The sequence below is a fragment of the Felis catus genome, chromosome C1, assembly GCF_018350175.1.
Source record: "Felis catus isolate Fca126 chromosome C1, F.catus_Fca126_mat1.0, whole genome shotgun sequence".
Classification (NCBI taxonomy): domain Eukaryota; kingdom Metazoa; phylum Chordata; class Mammalia; order Carnivora; family Felidae; genus Felis; species Felis catus.
This window is the reverse complement of record NC_058375.1, coordinates 42,141,590-42,157,170: the sequence shown is the minus strand read 5'-3', so window position 1 is coordinate 42,157,170 and position 15,581 is coordinate 42,141,590. Positions and strand designations below refer to the sequence as shown.

At 50.3% G+C, this 15,581-nt stretch overlaps 1 protein-coding gene across 4 annotated transcripts; it reads left to right on the top strand.

Moving 5' to 3' along the window:
* The first annotated feature begins 21 nt into the window (after positions 1–21).
* CC2D1B (coiled-coil and C2 domain containing 1B) lies at positions 22–15,221 on the top strand. Of its 4 annotated transcripts, none has more exons than XM_045035835.1 (25): positions 22–164; positions 1,731–1,817; positions 3,103–3,247; positions 4,038–4,147; positions 4,510–4,668; positions 5,097–5,222; positions 5,397–5,556; positions 5,768–5,949; positions 6,111–6,186; positions 6,297–6,407; positions 6,490–6,620; positions 6,834–6,906; positions 7,091–7,245; positions 7,547–7,664; positions 7,749–7,924; positions 8,320–8,445; positions 8,950–9,008; positions 9,097–9,213; positions 9,589–9,662; positions 9,808–9,866; positions 10,096–10,147; positions 10,556–10,655; positions 10,820–10,910; positions 12,122–12,251; positions 12,525–15,221. In XM_045035835.1, exons 2-24 carry the CDS (start codon positions 1,752–1,754, stop codon positions 12,248–12,250), a joined length of 2,595 nt encoding a protein of 864 aa, XP_044891770.1. In that variant the 5' UTR covers positions 22–164; positions 1,731–1,751; the 3' UTR covers position 12,251; positions 12,525–15,221. The 4 variants fall into 4 exon arrangements, with proteins under 4 accessions (XP_044891770.1, XP_044891768.1, XP_006934803.2 ...); XM_045035833.1 differs by having other exon boundaries at positions 7,529–7,664; XM_006934741.5 differs by having other exon boundaries at positions 23–164; positions 7,109–7,245; positions 7,529–7,664.
* The last annotated feature ends 360 nt before the right edge of the window (positions 15,222–15,581 follow it).

Sequence of the window (15,581 nt, the reverse complement as noted above, 5' to 3'; positions counted from 1 at the left end):
ACGGGCCGCGGAGTCACGTGTGAGGGCGCGAGCAGTCTCCCGCAGAGTCGCTTCCTGTCACGGCAGCAGCTGTACCCGCTGCCACTGCGGCCGCCCGGGGGCCGCGGGAGCCCTAGGTGAAGCCGGGTGGATAAGGCCCGGGCAGGTTTTGGATCCGCCGCGAGGTATGCAGCGTACCTGCCCCTCGGCGAGGGGAGATACCGGGCGGCGGGGGAGATGGAGGCCTGGGGCCGGGCAGGGCTGCGCGTCCTGCCGCGCCGGAGTGGGGTCCCTCGGCTTCGCCTCCCCTGCGGCTTCCGCTATCCGCTTCTCTCCAGAATCTGGGCCCAACACCGACGGCCCTACCCGTTGCCCCGGAGCCGCAGACTCGGCATGTCTGACTGACCTCGTCTCTTCCCCAAGTTCGCTCGCTCCGTGCCCCCCGCTCAGGTGACGGCCCGCCATTCACCTAAGTCAGTGAACTCTGACGCTTGGAGTTACCCTGAGCGCCCCATCCCGTGCGCCTACATCCAGTTAACCTCGGAGCCCTGTTGGTTTTACTCTCTGACGGTGGAATCCATCCGCTTCTCTGCCTCCCGTGCTCCCTTTGCTCACCTCTTTTGCGGGAACGTTGCGAGATGTTCTGTACCGAGAAGGCTTCCAGCCTCCATTCTCCTCCTACCCCTTCCCCTCTTTCGCCAGCGGGAGTTTCTGAGTCGTTGACCTGGTCCCTTCACGTCCACTGCCCTCAGGATAATGCCAGACGCCCTTTAGGCTTACAGGTTTTTCTGTTTTGCCCCCTGTAGAGATTACAAGCTTCGCTTGTACCATTTCTTGTCTCACACTTTATGCCCCAGTAATCCCAGGTCTTTAGCTTTCTTGTGGAGACCACACTGTTTCTCACCTTAGAACCACTGTCAGGTTGTTCCCTCTTTTTGGAATTCCATACCCCTTCCTTACCTCCAACTTTTTCATGACGCAGCACAAGCATCACTTTCTCTAAGATGCCTTTTCTGTCTGTGCTGGATAATTGGCCACTCCTGGGGATCCCGGTTCCCTGGAGCTACCCTGTACGGTTTCTGTCCACTGAAGAGGCTGTCCCCACCATGTAAATGTTCTTTGAGGGTTGAGACATGTCAGATTCATTCCTGCTCTCCCAGTGCCCGGCACAGATTTTCACATACTCCTGTGAGAGGTTGTGAGATCTCTGAATCAGAATGCTGAGTCAGATTTCTCTAGAGCATAATGTCTATTAGGACTTTGTGTGGTGATGAAAATGTTCAGTGTTTGTGCTGGCCAGTGGTAGCCACCAGCTGAGGAACTGGACTTTAAATTTTATTTAATTAATTTAAAGTTAAAAGCCATAGATGGCTACCATGTTTGGCACAGTTTTAGAGCCTTTTGGAATCCCACCCGGCCTGTACCAGCCCTGTTCCTGAATCTACTTTCCTATGCCACTCCCCCTCACTCAACCTCTTGGGTTTAATCCAAATTGGTCAGTCAGTTCAGTAAGTTTTACTGTGTGTCCACACTCCCCGCTTAAACCCATTAACAGGTGGGTCCCATCCCTTCCATCTCCCATATTGCTTGCTTCATTGCTATGATTCCAGAGTTAGTATTTCATCCTTTGGTGTTAAACATTGCCTTTTCTCTCTGGGAGTTTACTATAACCACACCTTACCACAAGGTTGCAGTATTGGAGGTGGGGCTTATAGGCTGCTCCAGTCTGAGTCTCTTCCTCTCCCCGCCAGACAGGTGTCTAGGCTGTCGAGATGCCAGGGCCAAGACCTCGGAAAGGCCCTCAGGCCAGTGGTCAGGGTGTGGCAGCTGCAAAGCAGGTATGGACACACACAGCCTCCTTCACTTCTCTTCACTTCACTTCACCACTGAGGTTGGGGGTGGGGGTGGGGGGTGGTCTCTAGACAGCTTGGGCAAACGGGGTCATTTGCACTTCCCCATTAGTGCAGAGACTTTGAGCAGTTCCTCCTACAGTTGGCAGAGACCCTGTGACTAGCCCCTGCCACCCACCTGTGGGAGATGAGGCCTGAACTCTTTTGTGTTTCAACCCAGGCATCCTCCTGCCATGGCCATCTCCCTATGAGTGATCGGGAGGATTCAGGAACCACCAAATTTAGGGTGTTCTGATGGGGTGTCAGCACTGTTATGGGTTTCTCATTTACTGCCATGATTTTGCTTGCTAGCCAAGGATACCAGGGCTTGAGGACTGTGCCTGGAGAGTTTTGCTGCTTAGGGACACAGGGCTGTGGCCCAGGTGGGAGACAGAAGTCTATTCTCTAATCTCCCTTTATTTCTTCTGGGTCCAAGTCCTGAAACTTCTTAGTCCATTCTTAATGTCTTAAAAGAGGCGAGTATGGGAGGTTGTGGGATAAAGAGCATACACTGAAGTCATAAGACCTTTATTTTTAAATTCTAGGTCTGCCACTTACAAGGCTGTCTCAGTTTCATCTGAACTTGGAGATAAAAATAGGACTACCTTTTCCTAGAGTAGTCAAATTCATAGAGACAGAAAGTAGAATGGTAATGGACAGGGGGAGGGGGAAGAGGGGAGTTGTTTAATAAGATGAAAAGAGTTCTGTAGATGGATGATGGTGATGGTAGCCCAACAGTGTGAATGGGCTTCATGCCACTCAACTGTACGCTTGAAAATGGTTAAGGTGAGGGGCACCTGGCTGGCTCAGTCAGTGGAGCAGGTAGCTCTTGATCTCGGGATCCTGAGTTCAAGCCCCATGTTGGGTGTAAAGCTTTAAAGAAAATGGTTAAGATGATCATTTGTATGTTAGATATGTTTTACCGCAATTAAAATAAAATAGGACCTACTTCTCAGGATTATGAGAATTAATGAAAATAATTATATAGAGTGCTAAGTACAGTGCCTGGCATCTAGTGCTATTATGTTGTGAGTAATAATAATGGCAGTGTAGTCTTACTGGGTTCTTTATAGTCACCAGGGAGATAATTCTTCCAAAGGCTAATGTTTCAGGCCTCAGTTTCCCTATTTGCACATTGGGCTTCACACATAGTGAAGGAGTCACTGACTGCCTGAGACTGGCCCTGGGGTTGGGCCTCATTGTATGGTTCCTAAGAACCCTTCTCTGCTCTCAGCTGGGGCTCTTTGTGGAATTCAGCCCAGAGGACATGCTGCTGGGGATGGAGGAAACTGAAGATGATGGGGACCTGGAGGCTGAACTACTGGCCCTCACAGGGGAAGCAGGGGTCACTGACAAGAAGCCAGCACCCAAGGGGCAGGGTGAGTTTGTGTCATTGGGCTGGCTCAGTGCTGGGACCAGATGGGTTCAGGCAGGTAGAGAGGTTCTCTCCTCACAACTGGCAGGAGCCCATTAGATATCCTGGTCCTTCTGATATCCATTCTTGTGCAGCATTCCCACCAAGAGGCCATCTTCCCCTGTGTGAAGGGAAGCTCACTCCTCTGACTGCCCCCCTCCCCATTGTGGACAATCAGCAGTCTGATTCTCTGACTCAGGTCTCTGTCTTAGATGTAGCCAGGGCCCAGTATAGAGGAGGGGCTCAGCATGGACTGCATTGGGCACATAATAAATTCACAGAAATTGTGTCAAATGTGTAAGTAGATGATTAGATGAGCCTGGGTTTGAGTCATCGCTCTGCCCCTTACTAGGACTGCACTGTTAGGAAGATTATCTTTGGTTTTATTATCAGTTTACTCTTTAAAATGGAGATTATATTATTTATCTTGCATAATTGTTGTGAAGCTTCAGTGGATGTTAAAAATCTTACATATGTGAAAGGTGTGGTTGGGGAATGTCTATGAATAACTACAACACAAAAATGCCAAGAAGGGAACAACTTATTGCTTGTTGGAGGAGCCAGGAAGCTTTCCCAGCTGAGGGTCTTTTGAGCTGGGTCACAAAGGAGGAGCAGGAATTTTCCAGGTGGGACTTTGGCTGTGGAAGGGAAGGAAGATTTCTACCTGGGTGTGTCCTGCTGTCACAGTGAATTGAAGACACTCCTCATGGACTTTTTCTGAGTTGCCCTGAGCCTCTGTAACCCTCTTCCCTCAGCTCCCCTGCCTATGGCCCACATCGAGAAGTTGGCTGCAGACTGTATGCGGGATGTGGAGGAGGAGGAGGAGGAGGAGGAAGAAGGGCTGGAGGACGATGCAGACTTGCTGGTGCGTCTGCCAGGCTTGTGTCTGAGGGCTCTGTGGTCAAACCTGTGGAGGAGGCCTGGGGTTTGTCTCGTGTGTTCTGAGGTTGAGTGAGTGCCTTGCTCTTTTTGGGCCCATTTTCCCAACTACACTGTGAGACTAATCCCCTTTGGTGTGTGGAATGAACTATGCATTTGGGGATTTTTAGATTTGTAGTGTTTACTGTTTTTAAGGCTCTCCTTGGTCAGATTAATGGTAAAAAAGACTTTTAGGCACAGTGACTGATATTGGGAAATACCGCTGTGGGGAAAAGGCCCTTTATTCTTATATCCTATCATGTATATGGCCATGAGGCTTCCAAGCTCCTGAGACTTGTGTCTCCCCAGACTGAACTGCAGGAGGTCCTGGGTGAAGGTGAGGAGGCTGGGCCACTGGATGGTGATAAGACAGCCAGCCCAGGTGGCTCTGAGGAAGAGAAGGGACAGGAAAACATTGAACCTCCAGGACAGACAGCTCTACTAACAGCTTCAGTCCCAGCAGCTCAGGTAGGTTCTGGAGGGATCTTGTGTGCCTTTGATGCCCCTACATGTCTGTGTATAACATGCATGTAGCGTGGTTTGCATAGGAAGGCTGCAATAACCCCTCCCAGGGCCCTCCAGCAGCTGCCCCAAGCAGAGACAAAGCCTGAGAAACTGCTTGGTGGCTGGCCAGCCTCAAAGGCCTCTCTGTTCTCCCAAACCACCCCCTACAGTCATTTCCTGGCTTCCACAGACTGTCCAGGCCTCTGTGTTTGCCTCTGACACGGCCTCTGGCCTCTCCAGTGAGTCTTTGCCTCGTAGCTTGAGGCTCTTAGGCTCTTCCTTCTCCTTGAATCCAAGAGCTCCATTTTCTGGGGCAGCTTCCTTGCAGGGAGGGAGCAGCAGGGGCCTAGCTGGCCCTGGAGTGGCCATGCCCTGAACTGAAGTATCTACAGGCTGGAGGGCCTCAGGGACTGCAGGCTCTGCTGGAGGATCGGATCCACAACTACCGGGAGGCTGCAGCCAGTGCCAAGGAGGCAGGTGAAGCAGCCAAAGCCAGGCGCTGTGAACGTGGCCTAAAGGTGGGTTGGGCCTTGCCAGAGAGCAGGGCTGCGTGGAGTGGGGCAGAGGACAGTGGGTGAAACAAGAGGGGAGGTGCTTCCCCTCTGGCTTGTGGAGGTGAAGGATTCCTGGCCTGTCTTCACGCAGGGTTCAGGCTAAGATGGCTGGCTGGATTTCTGGGTTCTCTCTCTCAGACTCTGGAGTCCCAACTGGCTGCTGTGAGGAAAGGCAGGAAGATCAGTGAGGATGAGATTCCACCTCCAGTGGCTTTGGGCAAGAAACAGCTGGCCGCCCAGGAAACAGCTGACAGGAACCCTGAGGCAGATGCCCCAGCTCCCTTCATGATGGAGCCAGGTATCTGGAGACCTTTAGGTTCTGTCCTAGTTTCGAGTCAGAGCCCATGGCCCACCTCCCCATCCTGCCACACTGTCCATTGTCATCAGATGCACCTTCTCTGAAAGGTTCTCAGGCCAACCAGATCTGTAGGCAGTAGGCACTGGGAACCCATGGTATGTACCTTCTTTGACCCTCATGCCCCCTCTTCGGGCTTTTTGTTTCTTAATAGACAACCCCTGCCAACCTGAGACAAGCCTCTTGGGCAGTCCTGGCATTTCTGCCCCATCTGATTCAGACCCAGATCCACAGGCCCTGTTGTCAGCCCGACAGAGAGAGTATAAATTGGCTGCCCTGAATGCCAAGCGGGCTGGAGACTTAGACCGTGCCCGAGAGCTCATGAGGATTGGGAAGGTATGATGTCTGAATCAGAGGCCCTGTATTCAAGCCTTTGTTTCACATAGGGGGCCACAGTGACCTGGAGTAAGTCTGGTCGGGGGCAGGGAGGGAGGGGTGGAGGTTTCAGCCCAGAGTTTACCCTGGTTTTATGCCCACATCTGCTTTTCCTATTATAGAGATTTGGTGCAGTTCTGGAGGCCCTGGAGAAGGGGCAGCCTGTGGACCTGAGTGCCATACCCCCGGCACCTGAGGGTCAGTATGGAGCCAGTGGGGTGAGGCCTGCTCAGGGTGAGGTTGGGGGGAAATTTCAGGGCTGGGGCTGCCCAGGGACCCCCATCTACACCTCTACTCTGGGTCCCCAGACCTGAAGCCCCTCTCACAGGCTTCCAAGGCCCTCACAGAACCCTCAGTTGTACCCCCAGCAGTGGAGCGAGTGCAGCCAGTGATGGCCCCCGACACTCCAGCAGCCCCAGGTAGGATGGGATGGTGGGACTGTGGAGTGGGGGACCTGGAGAGAGGCAGCAGAACTGACACCATCTCCTGTATACTTTCAAGTGGTCCCTGCTGAGCCACAGACAGTGCTGGATGCCCTGCAGCAGAGACTGAACAAGTACCGTGAGGCAGGCATCCAGGCCCGGGGCAGTGGGGATGAGCGCAAGGCCCGGATGCATGAGCGCATTGCCAAGGTGGGCCCACAGCTGCACAACCCCTGCCCCATGTCAGCCTTCTGTTGCTGCAGTTAGTCCTGGTCTTTGAGTCTCCATCTATCTGTCTCTCTTTCTGGACTTCCTACTGCCTCTGGGGTCTTTTTCCTTCTAAGACTGCTTTCAGTCTTCCTCTCCCTGTGTGGGGCCTGTAGACTGCAGCCCACTGTAAGTTCTCCCTTCCTTCCCTTGCAGCAATATCAAGATGCCATTCGAGCACACCGGGCAGGACGGAGAGTTGACTTTGCTGAGTTACCTGTTCCTCCAGGTGAGTGGGGCTTGGCCTAGGGGCTTTTAGAGGAGGTCTCTGAGCAAGAAAGGGGGAAGGGGAAATGATTTCTCCTGTATCTGCCTCTACTCTGTGGGAGCCACCTCTCCCAGCCATGGCCAGGAAGACCCAGCCAAGGCCCACAGCAGCCTGTGCTTCCCCAAGGCTACCTATCCTCTCCCAGCTCTCTTTTCTTCCACAGGATTCCCCCCCATTCCTGGCCTGGAGCCCATTGTGGGCACTGATGGGGATGTAGTGGCAGCTACTTTAGCAGCTGCCCAGAAACTGGCTTCCTCGGAGGATACAGCCCCAGCAGAGGAAAATGAGGATGAGGATGAGGTTTGGCTCAGGGCCTGGGACTTCCAGGGGCTGGTGGGGGGAAACCCCAGATGAGGAGTAAACCCAGACCCTGTTGTTATCCATACTAACAAGCCCGGGGAGGTAGGTATGCTTTCTTCTGCTTTACAGAGAAAAAACTTAGCCAAGGGTACCCAGCTAGGGGTTAGCAGAGCTAGATTCAAACCAGGTCTAACTCCAGAGCCCTGGTTCAGTCCACATAACCCTGTAAGTTAGTGCAGCCTTAGGAGGAGAGCCTGGGTGGAGAACAGATTCTGTGTGACAGCTTCCCGGGAACCTGCAGGATAAGCTCCCAGCCCAGGCCCCAGTGGCCAAGAAGCCAGCGCAGCCTGTGGTCCCTTCATTCCGTGCCCTGCCAGAGACCAAGGCCTCGAGTTCTAAGGAATCATTGAGTCCCTCTGGTGAGTTGGGGAGAAGAGGGATGGAAGAGTGAAGACTGTAGTGAGGGACAGGCATGATTCTAACCATTATCCCTTGCCCTTCAGTGCGCGAGCAGCTGGCATTGCTAGAGGCACGGAAACTGCAATACCAACGGGCAGCCCTGCAGGCCAAGCGCAGCCAGGACCTGGAGCAGGCCAAAGCCCATCTGCGGGTAGCCAAATGCCTTGAAGCTCAGATCACCCAGGTACGACGAGCTGGCCGACCTGTGGACTTCTCCAAGGTGAGTTTCACTTGTTTAAGCAGCTGGACTTCTCAGGCAGAGGAGGCATTGGCAGGCTTGACAGGCAGGGCGGTGAATGAAGCAGCTGCTTGGAGGGGATGCGATGCAGATAGGATGCAGACAGAAAGAGCTTGTTGCTTATGCTGCTCTACCCCATTGCCCGAAGAGAGACCAGGGAAGGCCAGGCGGGCTGCCTGTGGTCAGAGATGACGAGGCATGGCAAGGCTAGTGGAAAGCAGAGCAAAGCTTGGGATAGAATGGGGAGGCAATGAGTTCCCATCACTGGAGGTTAGTAGAAACTGGAGAAACATTTAGTTTTGCTTCTGCATTTGTTAGGCTCAGTAGAGGAATAATCTGACTCTTGGGGCCCCTGAGGGGCCTTGTGACCTGAGCAGGTCCCTTCACCCTTGACGGATGAGGAGGGTGACTTCATCCTCATTCACCATGAGGACCTGCGACTCTCCCAGAAGGCTGAGGAAGTATATGCCCAGCTACAAAAAATGCTTCTGGAGCAACATGAGGTCAGTGGACTGCTGGTCTGTCTTCCCCTTTCAGTGCCCACAGCATCCTTTGGGTAAAGTTATGGGGCCCAGATCAAATAGGCCTGGATTCAAATTCTAGCTCTTCCACTTACTGGTTGTGTGACAATGGGTAAAGTACTTTATAGATGGGAGGAAGAAAGTTTCAAGGGAGATGGATATAGATGTATATTTTTGTATGTGTATATCTATCTGAACTGCTGCCTTTAAGTCTGCTTGTGAAGTGATGTTTCTATTAGGTTTTGAAGGAAAAATAGGGAGTTTGCTAAGTGAATTTTGGGGAATGGCTATCCTCAGGAAAGGAAACAACAAAAACTTAGAAGAGTCTGATGGAACTTGGGAACAGTGGCCTTGGATATGGTAGGTGTTGGGAGAAGGAGGGGTGAGGCTACAGAAGAAGGTTGGGACTTTCAGAAGTCAGGCTTCAAATGCCAACCTAGATGTTCCACTGTGGGCTCTGCAGTCACTCTGGGCCCTTATTTTTAGAAATGCCTGCTATTCTCCAAGCAGTTCATGCACCAGGGCAATGTGGCCGAGACCACCCGGTAAGTGCAAGGCCTCGGGCTGGGGCTTATTGGGTGGGAAGGAGAAAGTGAGCCCTGCAGTGCTGACATGCCCACCCATCCCTGTCAGGTTTGAGAAACTCGCTCAGGACCGTAAGAAGCAGCTTGAGATCCTGCAGCTGGCCCAGGCTCAGGGCCTTGACCCTCCCGGCCACCACTTTGAGTTGAAGACATTCCAGACTGTGAGGTGCCAAAGCCTAAGGGAAACAGTGGCTCCATGCAGGGATAGGACAAGGGACTGGAGACTTAGGCCCCTATAGTGAGGCTTCCCAGGCTTGGCCTGGCCATAGGCGCTGGGGTTGGGAGGAGTGGGCTTAGCTACCTGCCTGTGAGAAGCTCAGAGCTGGGTGGTGGCTGTGGAAGGAACTCTGGACTGGAGGTCATATAGGTCTGAGATCTGTCTGTATACCAGCTCTGCCACCGTTAGCCCAGACAATCTTTGCTTCCCTGGGCTTACTCTCCTGACCACTTCTCCACTGGGCAGGCAAACAGGCACTGGAAGAGAGGACCTTTTCCTACCACCTGCTTCACTTTGTGCTTTCTCCTTGTTTCTTGGCTGTAGGATCTTCTCAGAACTCAACAGCACAGAAATGCATCTGATCATTGTCCGGGGAATGAACCTCCCAGCCCCTTCAGGTAACCCAAGAGCCACCTTTACTTCAGACTGTTGCCCAGACACTTCACCCCCGGTCAATATAGAGAGGCATTGGCTCATCCTCCATATCAAGCACTGGGCTCCGTGGTACTTCTTCTGACCCTGACTCTCATTTCTCCTTCATAGGAGTGACTCCTGATGACTTGGATGCTTTTGTGCGGTTTGAGTTCCACTACCCTAACTCGGTGAGGTTCAGGGAGAGGTAGGATCCCCTGACACCCATCTTCCATCCAGGACCCTGTGCACAATTTCTCTGCATTCCCTGGGAGGTCTGGCTACAGGGAGCGGTTTGAAGACCCTTGGATGCATTCTTCACAGGGGGAAGTCACTTCCCTCAACATTTAGCCTAGAGTTCTTTGCCCTATACAGCTGTTTTTTCAAGCTATCCTTACCTCTCCCATCTTACTGCTTTAGGACCAGGCTCAAAAAAGCAAAACAGCTGTGGTGAAGAACACAAACTCTCCAGGTGAGGACCGCTTTCTCTCTTCTCTCTCATTCTCTGATATGTGTGCAGCATTTTTTTTTTTCAGAGTGCTTTCAGATCTGTTCTCTTAGCTGGTTTACTCAACTTGGGAGATAAAAGTAGTTGGGGAAACTGAGGCTCAGAGAGGTAGAGGGACTTGCCTAGGGCCCCATAGCAAGGAGGTGGTAGAAATGGGAGTTGAATCCCATTTTGGTATAATCTGTGTCTAATAAGACTACAAAAATTGTCCGAGTGGACTTTCAAGGCCAGGACCTAGATGCTCTACCATCCTCTGATGCAGTCCCTTTGAATTGCTGGCAGAGAGAGGGGAGGCCAACTCTGGACCTCTGTTTCCACTTTCTCAGGAAATCCCTGGGAGCCCACGCCACTTCTTGTCTTCTCCCATTGCAGAATTTGATCAGCTCTTCAAACTAAACATCAACCGAAACCACCGGGGCTTCAGGAGGGTGATCCAAAGCAAAGGAATCAAGTTTGAAATCTTCCACAAAGGGTGAGGCCCTTGTCAGGTACATTGCCAAGATGGGCTGGGTGGAAGGAAGGGCTTCTGTTGCTGCCCCTATTGCTATTCAGTCTTCCTGCATTGGGCACGGCCAGCTCATTCCTGCCTTCCCTGCTTTTCCCAGTCCAATACCCTGCTGATTCTTGGTTCTCCAGATCCTTCTTCAGAAGTGACAAGCTGGTTGGCACAGCCCACCTGAAGCTGGAGCGACTGGAGAATGAGTGTGAGATCAGAGAGATTGTGGAGGTAGGATGGGCAAACCAGACAACTTGGCAAATACCCCACATTCACTGAACATCCACTCCCTACTGTAGGTTTTTTGTGCCCATTAATGAAAAAATATCCACAAATGCGCTGTAGACTAGGTGCTATTCCTGTTTCACAAATGAAGAGATTCAGAGGATCTGAGAAAATTTCATAGCATCACAAGAAGCAGTGATACTCTTTCCACAATACTCTGAGTCACCTAAGCTCCCAGGTATGGTGGCTCTTGAGGGGTCTGATCATTGCTGTCAACTTGGCATACATAAATCCCTAGGTTTTGGGGGGCAGAATTGTGGGTGGGGCAGTTGTCTAGCCATCATGAAGAAGTGGAATAGGCTCTAGACATAAAGCTGATAAGGTAGTTCCAGATTGGGGGCCCACAAGAATGCAGCTAGTCTGTGTTTAGGAATTGGCTCCAGACAGCTCCTTAAACTTGTATGAACTTACGTGAATTTCATAGGCAGGGACTCCGAGAGCTTGTCTATGACAGGTGAGGAAACTAAGGTCCAGTGACAAGGGTGTTCCGTAAGCACAAATATTGTGTCCCTGGCAGACCTCAGCCCAGATCCTTGCTGATGCATTTGTAGGCCAGGGCTTTTCCCTCTACAGTGTGCCTGCCCTCACTCCCTGCCTGTTTTGTGGGGGCCCGGTGGGGGGATGTTCTTAAGCCAGGTCTGCTCTGTGTTTGCCCAACTACAGGCAGACTTCTTGAGCCTGTAGTCCTGCTTTGTACTCTAGCAGCCCAGGCTCCTGCTTGGAAGGAAGGGAGCAGTGTGATGGGTGGAAAGGAACTCTTGGCCTGGGTTCTAGTCCTGACCTTGCCACACGGTGGTTTCGTAGCCTTACCATTCACTACTTTCTGAGCCATCTGTGAAGTATGGGTTTGGGCTTAGTGGTTTCAGGCTATAGCATGAAGCCAGAGCACTTTTTCCAGGAACTGTGAGGAAACTGAGTGGGCAGAGCTCTGGGTTTCTTGTCTCTTTAGAGCATTGACACTTCTTTGGATTTCCATGTTAGTTTTTATAAGACTTAACCTAAAACCACCAAAAAGCAGGAGGGCAGCATTGTCATGGAGACTCTTGTGTTGACACTGAAGGACAGTTGCGCTCCTTTCTTTCCTGTGAGCATAGGGAGTGGTCTGCTCCCAGTCCCTGGCCCATCTCACTTACCGTCTCCCTCTGTGGTCCTCACAGGTCCTGGATGGAAGGAAGCCCACTGGAGGCAAGCTGGAGGTGAAAGTGAGGCTGCGGGAGCCTCTGAGTGGCCAGGATGTGCAGATGGTCACTGAGAACTGGCTGGTCCTGGAGCCCAGAGGCCTATAAGGTGGGCATCCATCTAAGTCCTCAAACTTCTGCCCTCAGAGACCCTTCCAGTACTCCCCTCCTATCTGGGGAGAAGACGTAGGAATTTCTCACCTGTGAGGACAACTAGGAGGCAAAACTGTTGGGTAGGGCTTGGGCTGAGTTTCTCATGATCCTCAAGAGAACTGAGAAGGGAAGTTAACCTTCCCAGGTCTGTCGCAGGAAATCTTTTCTAAACTGTTAGCACATTCACTGCGGTTTAGACTTACTGTGTATGCTTTGTGTCCTTGTGCAGGAGATTGTCAGTACTGGGAGAGGAGTCAGGCCAGCAACTGTGTGCAGGAGCATACTTTTCTCAGCTCTGCTGGCTACAGAAGCCTTTGTACATAGGAAGATGCTGCTACTCAAGCACCAAAGATCTGTTAAGTATGTGCAGTACTGACAGACATCAAGGTCTTTCCTGTTGCTGGCCCCTCCCTGGACCTCCACAAAAGCAGGCTGGATTCCAGGAGTCCCCTCCCCCCTTCCCTTGCCTCCCCCTCCTGCTGAGAGAAGGCAAGGATAGCCTCATCGCTCTGTGACTGAGTCTTACAGCCCCTTAACCCCTGTTTGGCAACTGTGTGGAGCTTACCACAGCCTCCAGTTGCAACGTTTCTGGATGTGCCTTTAAAAGATCTAACTAAGGGATGGGAGAACTTGAGGGTGATCGGGAAACCCCCTGCCTAGGGTGCAGGCAGGGTTCCGTGACTCCTGCTTAGTCAGTGGCAGCCTATCCCACATGACTCCGTTTACCCCAGCTGTGCCTGTGCCTTGGTTCCTGACTGCTGCTGCACTCGCCTCCCTGCTTCCCAGAGCTTCAGTGGAGGAGGAGGGAATGTGTGGTGGGAAATAAGGGTGAGGTTGGATCTCGGGTTTGGTCCATGCATTTAAGACTAAATGACTGTTAACTAGAAGAAAAAAAAATAATATATATATATATATATACACACACATATACATATATATATATATATATGTATGTAATTTTATGTAGCCGTTTTTATTTAAGAAACTAGATCTAATTCATTATAGGGGTTTTACACTCTATATGAAGAGTGATCATCAAAGTCCTAAATAAAAGCCCTGTTCCCTGTCACTTTTAAAGCAGGAGTGGCAGTAACATTTGTTAATTGACAGAAACTGCTGCTATGGCTTCCTCTTTTGAGAGAGGGCAAGGGGAAGCCTTGTGTCTTCCGAGGATCAGTGAGAAGAATCCCTTAGTTCCTTCCTAAGAGATCCTCCTTTGGCTTTGTTTTTCTGAATGGATGGAGACGATGGAGGGATTTGTAAATTACAATAGATTTAATATTCAAAACTGCAATATTTTGCATTTCTTAGAAATAAACTTTAATATCTCATTTCCCCCCCCCTTTTTTGAAGCATTAACTTAGGTTCAACAAAGCATTCCTCAAGATTTTTTAAAGGCTACGAGTGAAGCAAATACATTCAGCTTACTGGTCACTATAGTATTGCATAAGCACAGCTCAGGGATTGAGCTTTTATGTGTCTTTTCCCAGGATAGGGCTGGACCATGCTTCCTGCCCTTAAGAGTAGAGCTGTTAGTGGATAACAGGACAGGAATGACAAGACTGTTTTCTAAAAGCTTTCTGGCCAGTCTTACTTACCTATGTGTGAACTACCAACATTTCCACAGATGTGAGATTTAACACTTCATTGCAATCCTATCTGTGTGTCAAACAAGCAGTAATCTAGAATTAAAAAGGATTGTTGGGATTCTTAAGGTGACCTAGAGCAAAGAGGGGTGGTCAGGAGGGTTCCTGACCCAACCTAGTCTCCCCCTAAGGGTTTGCACCCAACATGGTGCTTACTAAGAGGGCCACATGGACAGCTGTGGCTATTTATCCTCAAAGGTTTCAACAACCAGCCCTAGGAATTTTTGAACCCAGGCCTGTGCTAGAAATGCCCTATTCCAAAGTGATAGGAAGTTTTCTGTGCCTCAAGGATTTCCCTTCACAACCTGTTCTACTTCAGTCTGTTTCATTACCCTTTGCTTTTGGAAAACAGAACCTCCAGGCTAAGGAAGGCAAGACAAAGCCGCCCATTGGACTTGGAAACTGAGATTCTTAAAAGGCCTTTGTTGCAGCCAAGGCATGCAGGGGTCACTGGTAGTGGGAGGAGCCTACTCCGCCTCCTTGTCCCAAGATTTGTCCTAATGTAACAACCAAACATCAGAGATCAGTGATTCCTGGGCATTTGGGAACCAGGCACAACCCAGATAGCTTTACATTTTAAATTCTCCTATCTAGCGCAAGACATGCTTTCTTCAGAATTACTGAAATGAACAAAATATGGAATAAAATATTTTTTTAGAAATTTATCTTATTAAAGGGCAAAAATATTTTGTGACTTTAACATTACTTCCCTTTCTTACAGCACCATTGTGAAACCTGCATTATTACTTCTAAATTCTGAGCATGTTTTCTAAATGTTTCTGGGCAGCTCCTAAAAGATTTTGTCCCTTAAGTAAAAGTAGTTCCTTTTAGGATGAAACTGTGGGGCTGAGACTGGTAGAGCCAGGAAGCTTGCACCTGGTCCAGTGCCATCACAGACAGATTCTTCCCTCTCAGGGCCTCAGATTCCCAAGCTCTAAACTGGGCATTATCATTCCTGCTCTATTCTTTGGCCCTTCTGGCCACACATTCAGTCCCTAAAAATCTCATTACCATTATTATTAAAATAGCAACCACTACCACAAACATGTTATAGAAACAGTGTTCACATTGCTTGATGACTGAAACACATTAGATGCAAAAATTATTCCCCAGTGGTTATGATAGAAGTAAATCCATTTTGAAATTTGGGGCCCACCAGCATTCAGGAACCACTGTGGATGATGGAAGACATTAGATGGGAACTTAGGGCAAAGTTTCTGTAGCCCTGGAGACCAGCAAGTGCTCAGAAAGTGTCAATAAAAATACATGGAGAAACTACACTGCCTGGCATTTGGTAAGAATTCAGTAATTTTTTTAAAAATTTAGTAAGTTACGGGGCGCCTGGGTGGCGCAGTCGGTTAAGCGTCCGACTTCAGCCAGGTCACGATCTCGCGATCCGTGAGTTCGAGCCCCGCGTCAGGCTCTGGGCTGATGGCTCAGAGCCTGGAGCCTGTTTCCGATTCTGTGTCTCCCTCTCTCTCTCTGCCCCTCCCCCATTCATGCTCTGTCTCTCTCTGTCCCCAAAAAAATAAATAAACGTTGAAAAAAAAATTTTTTTTTTTAAAAATTTAGTAAGTTACCACAATGGCAATTCTTTTTTTCCTTACAAAGATCTCTATTATCTCATCAGTCTTTTAAGT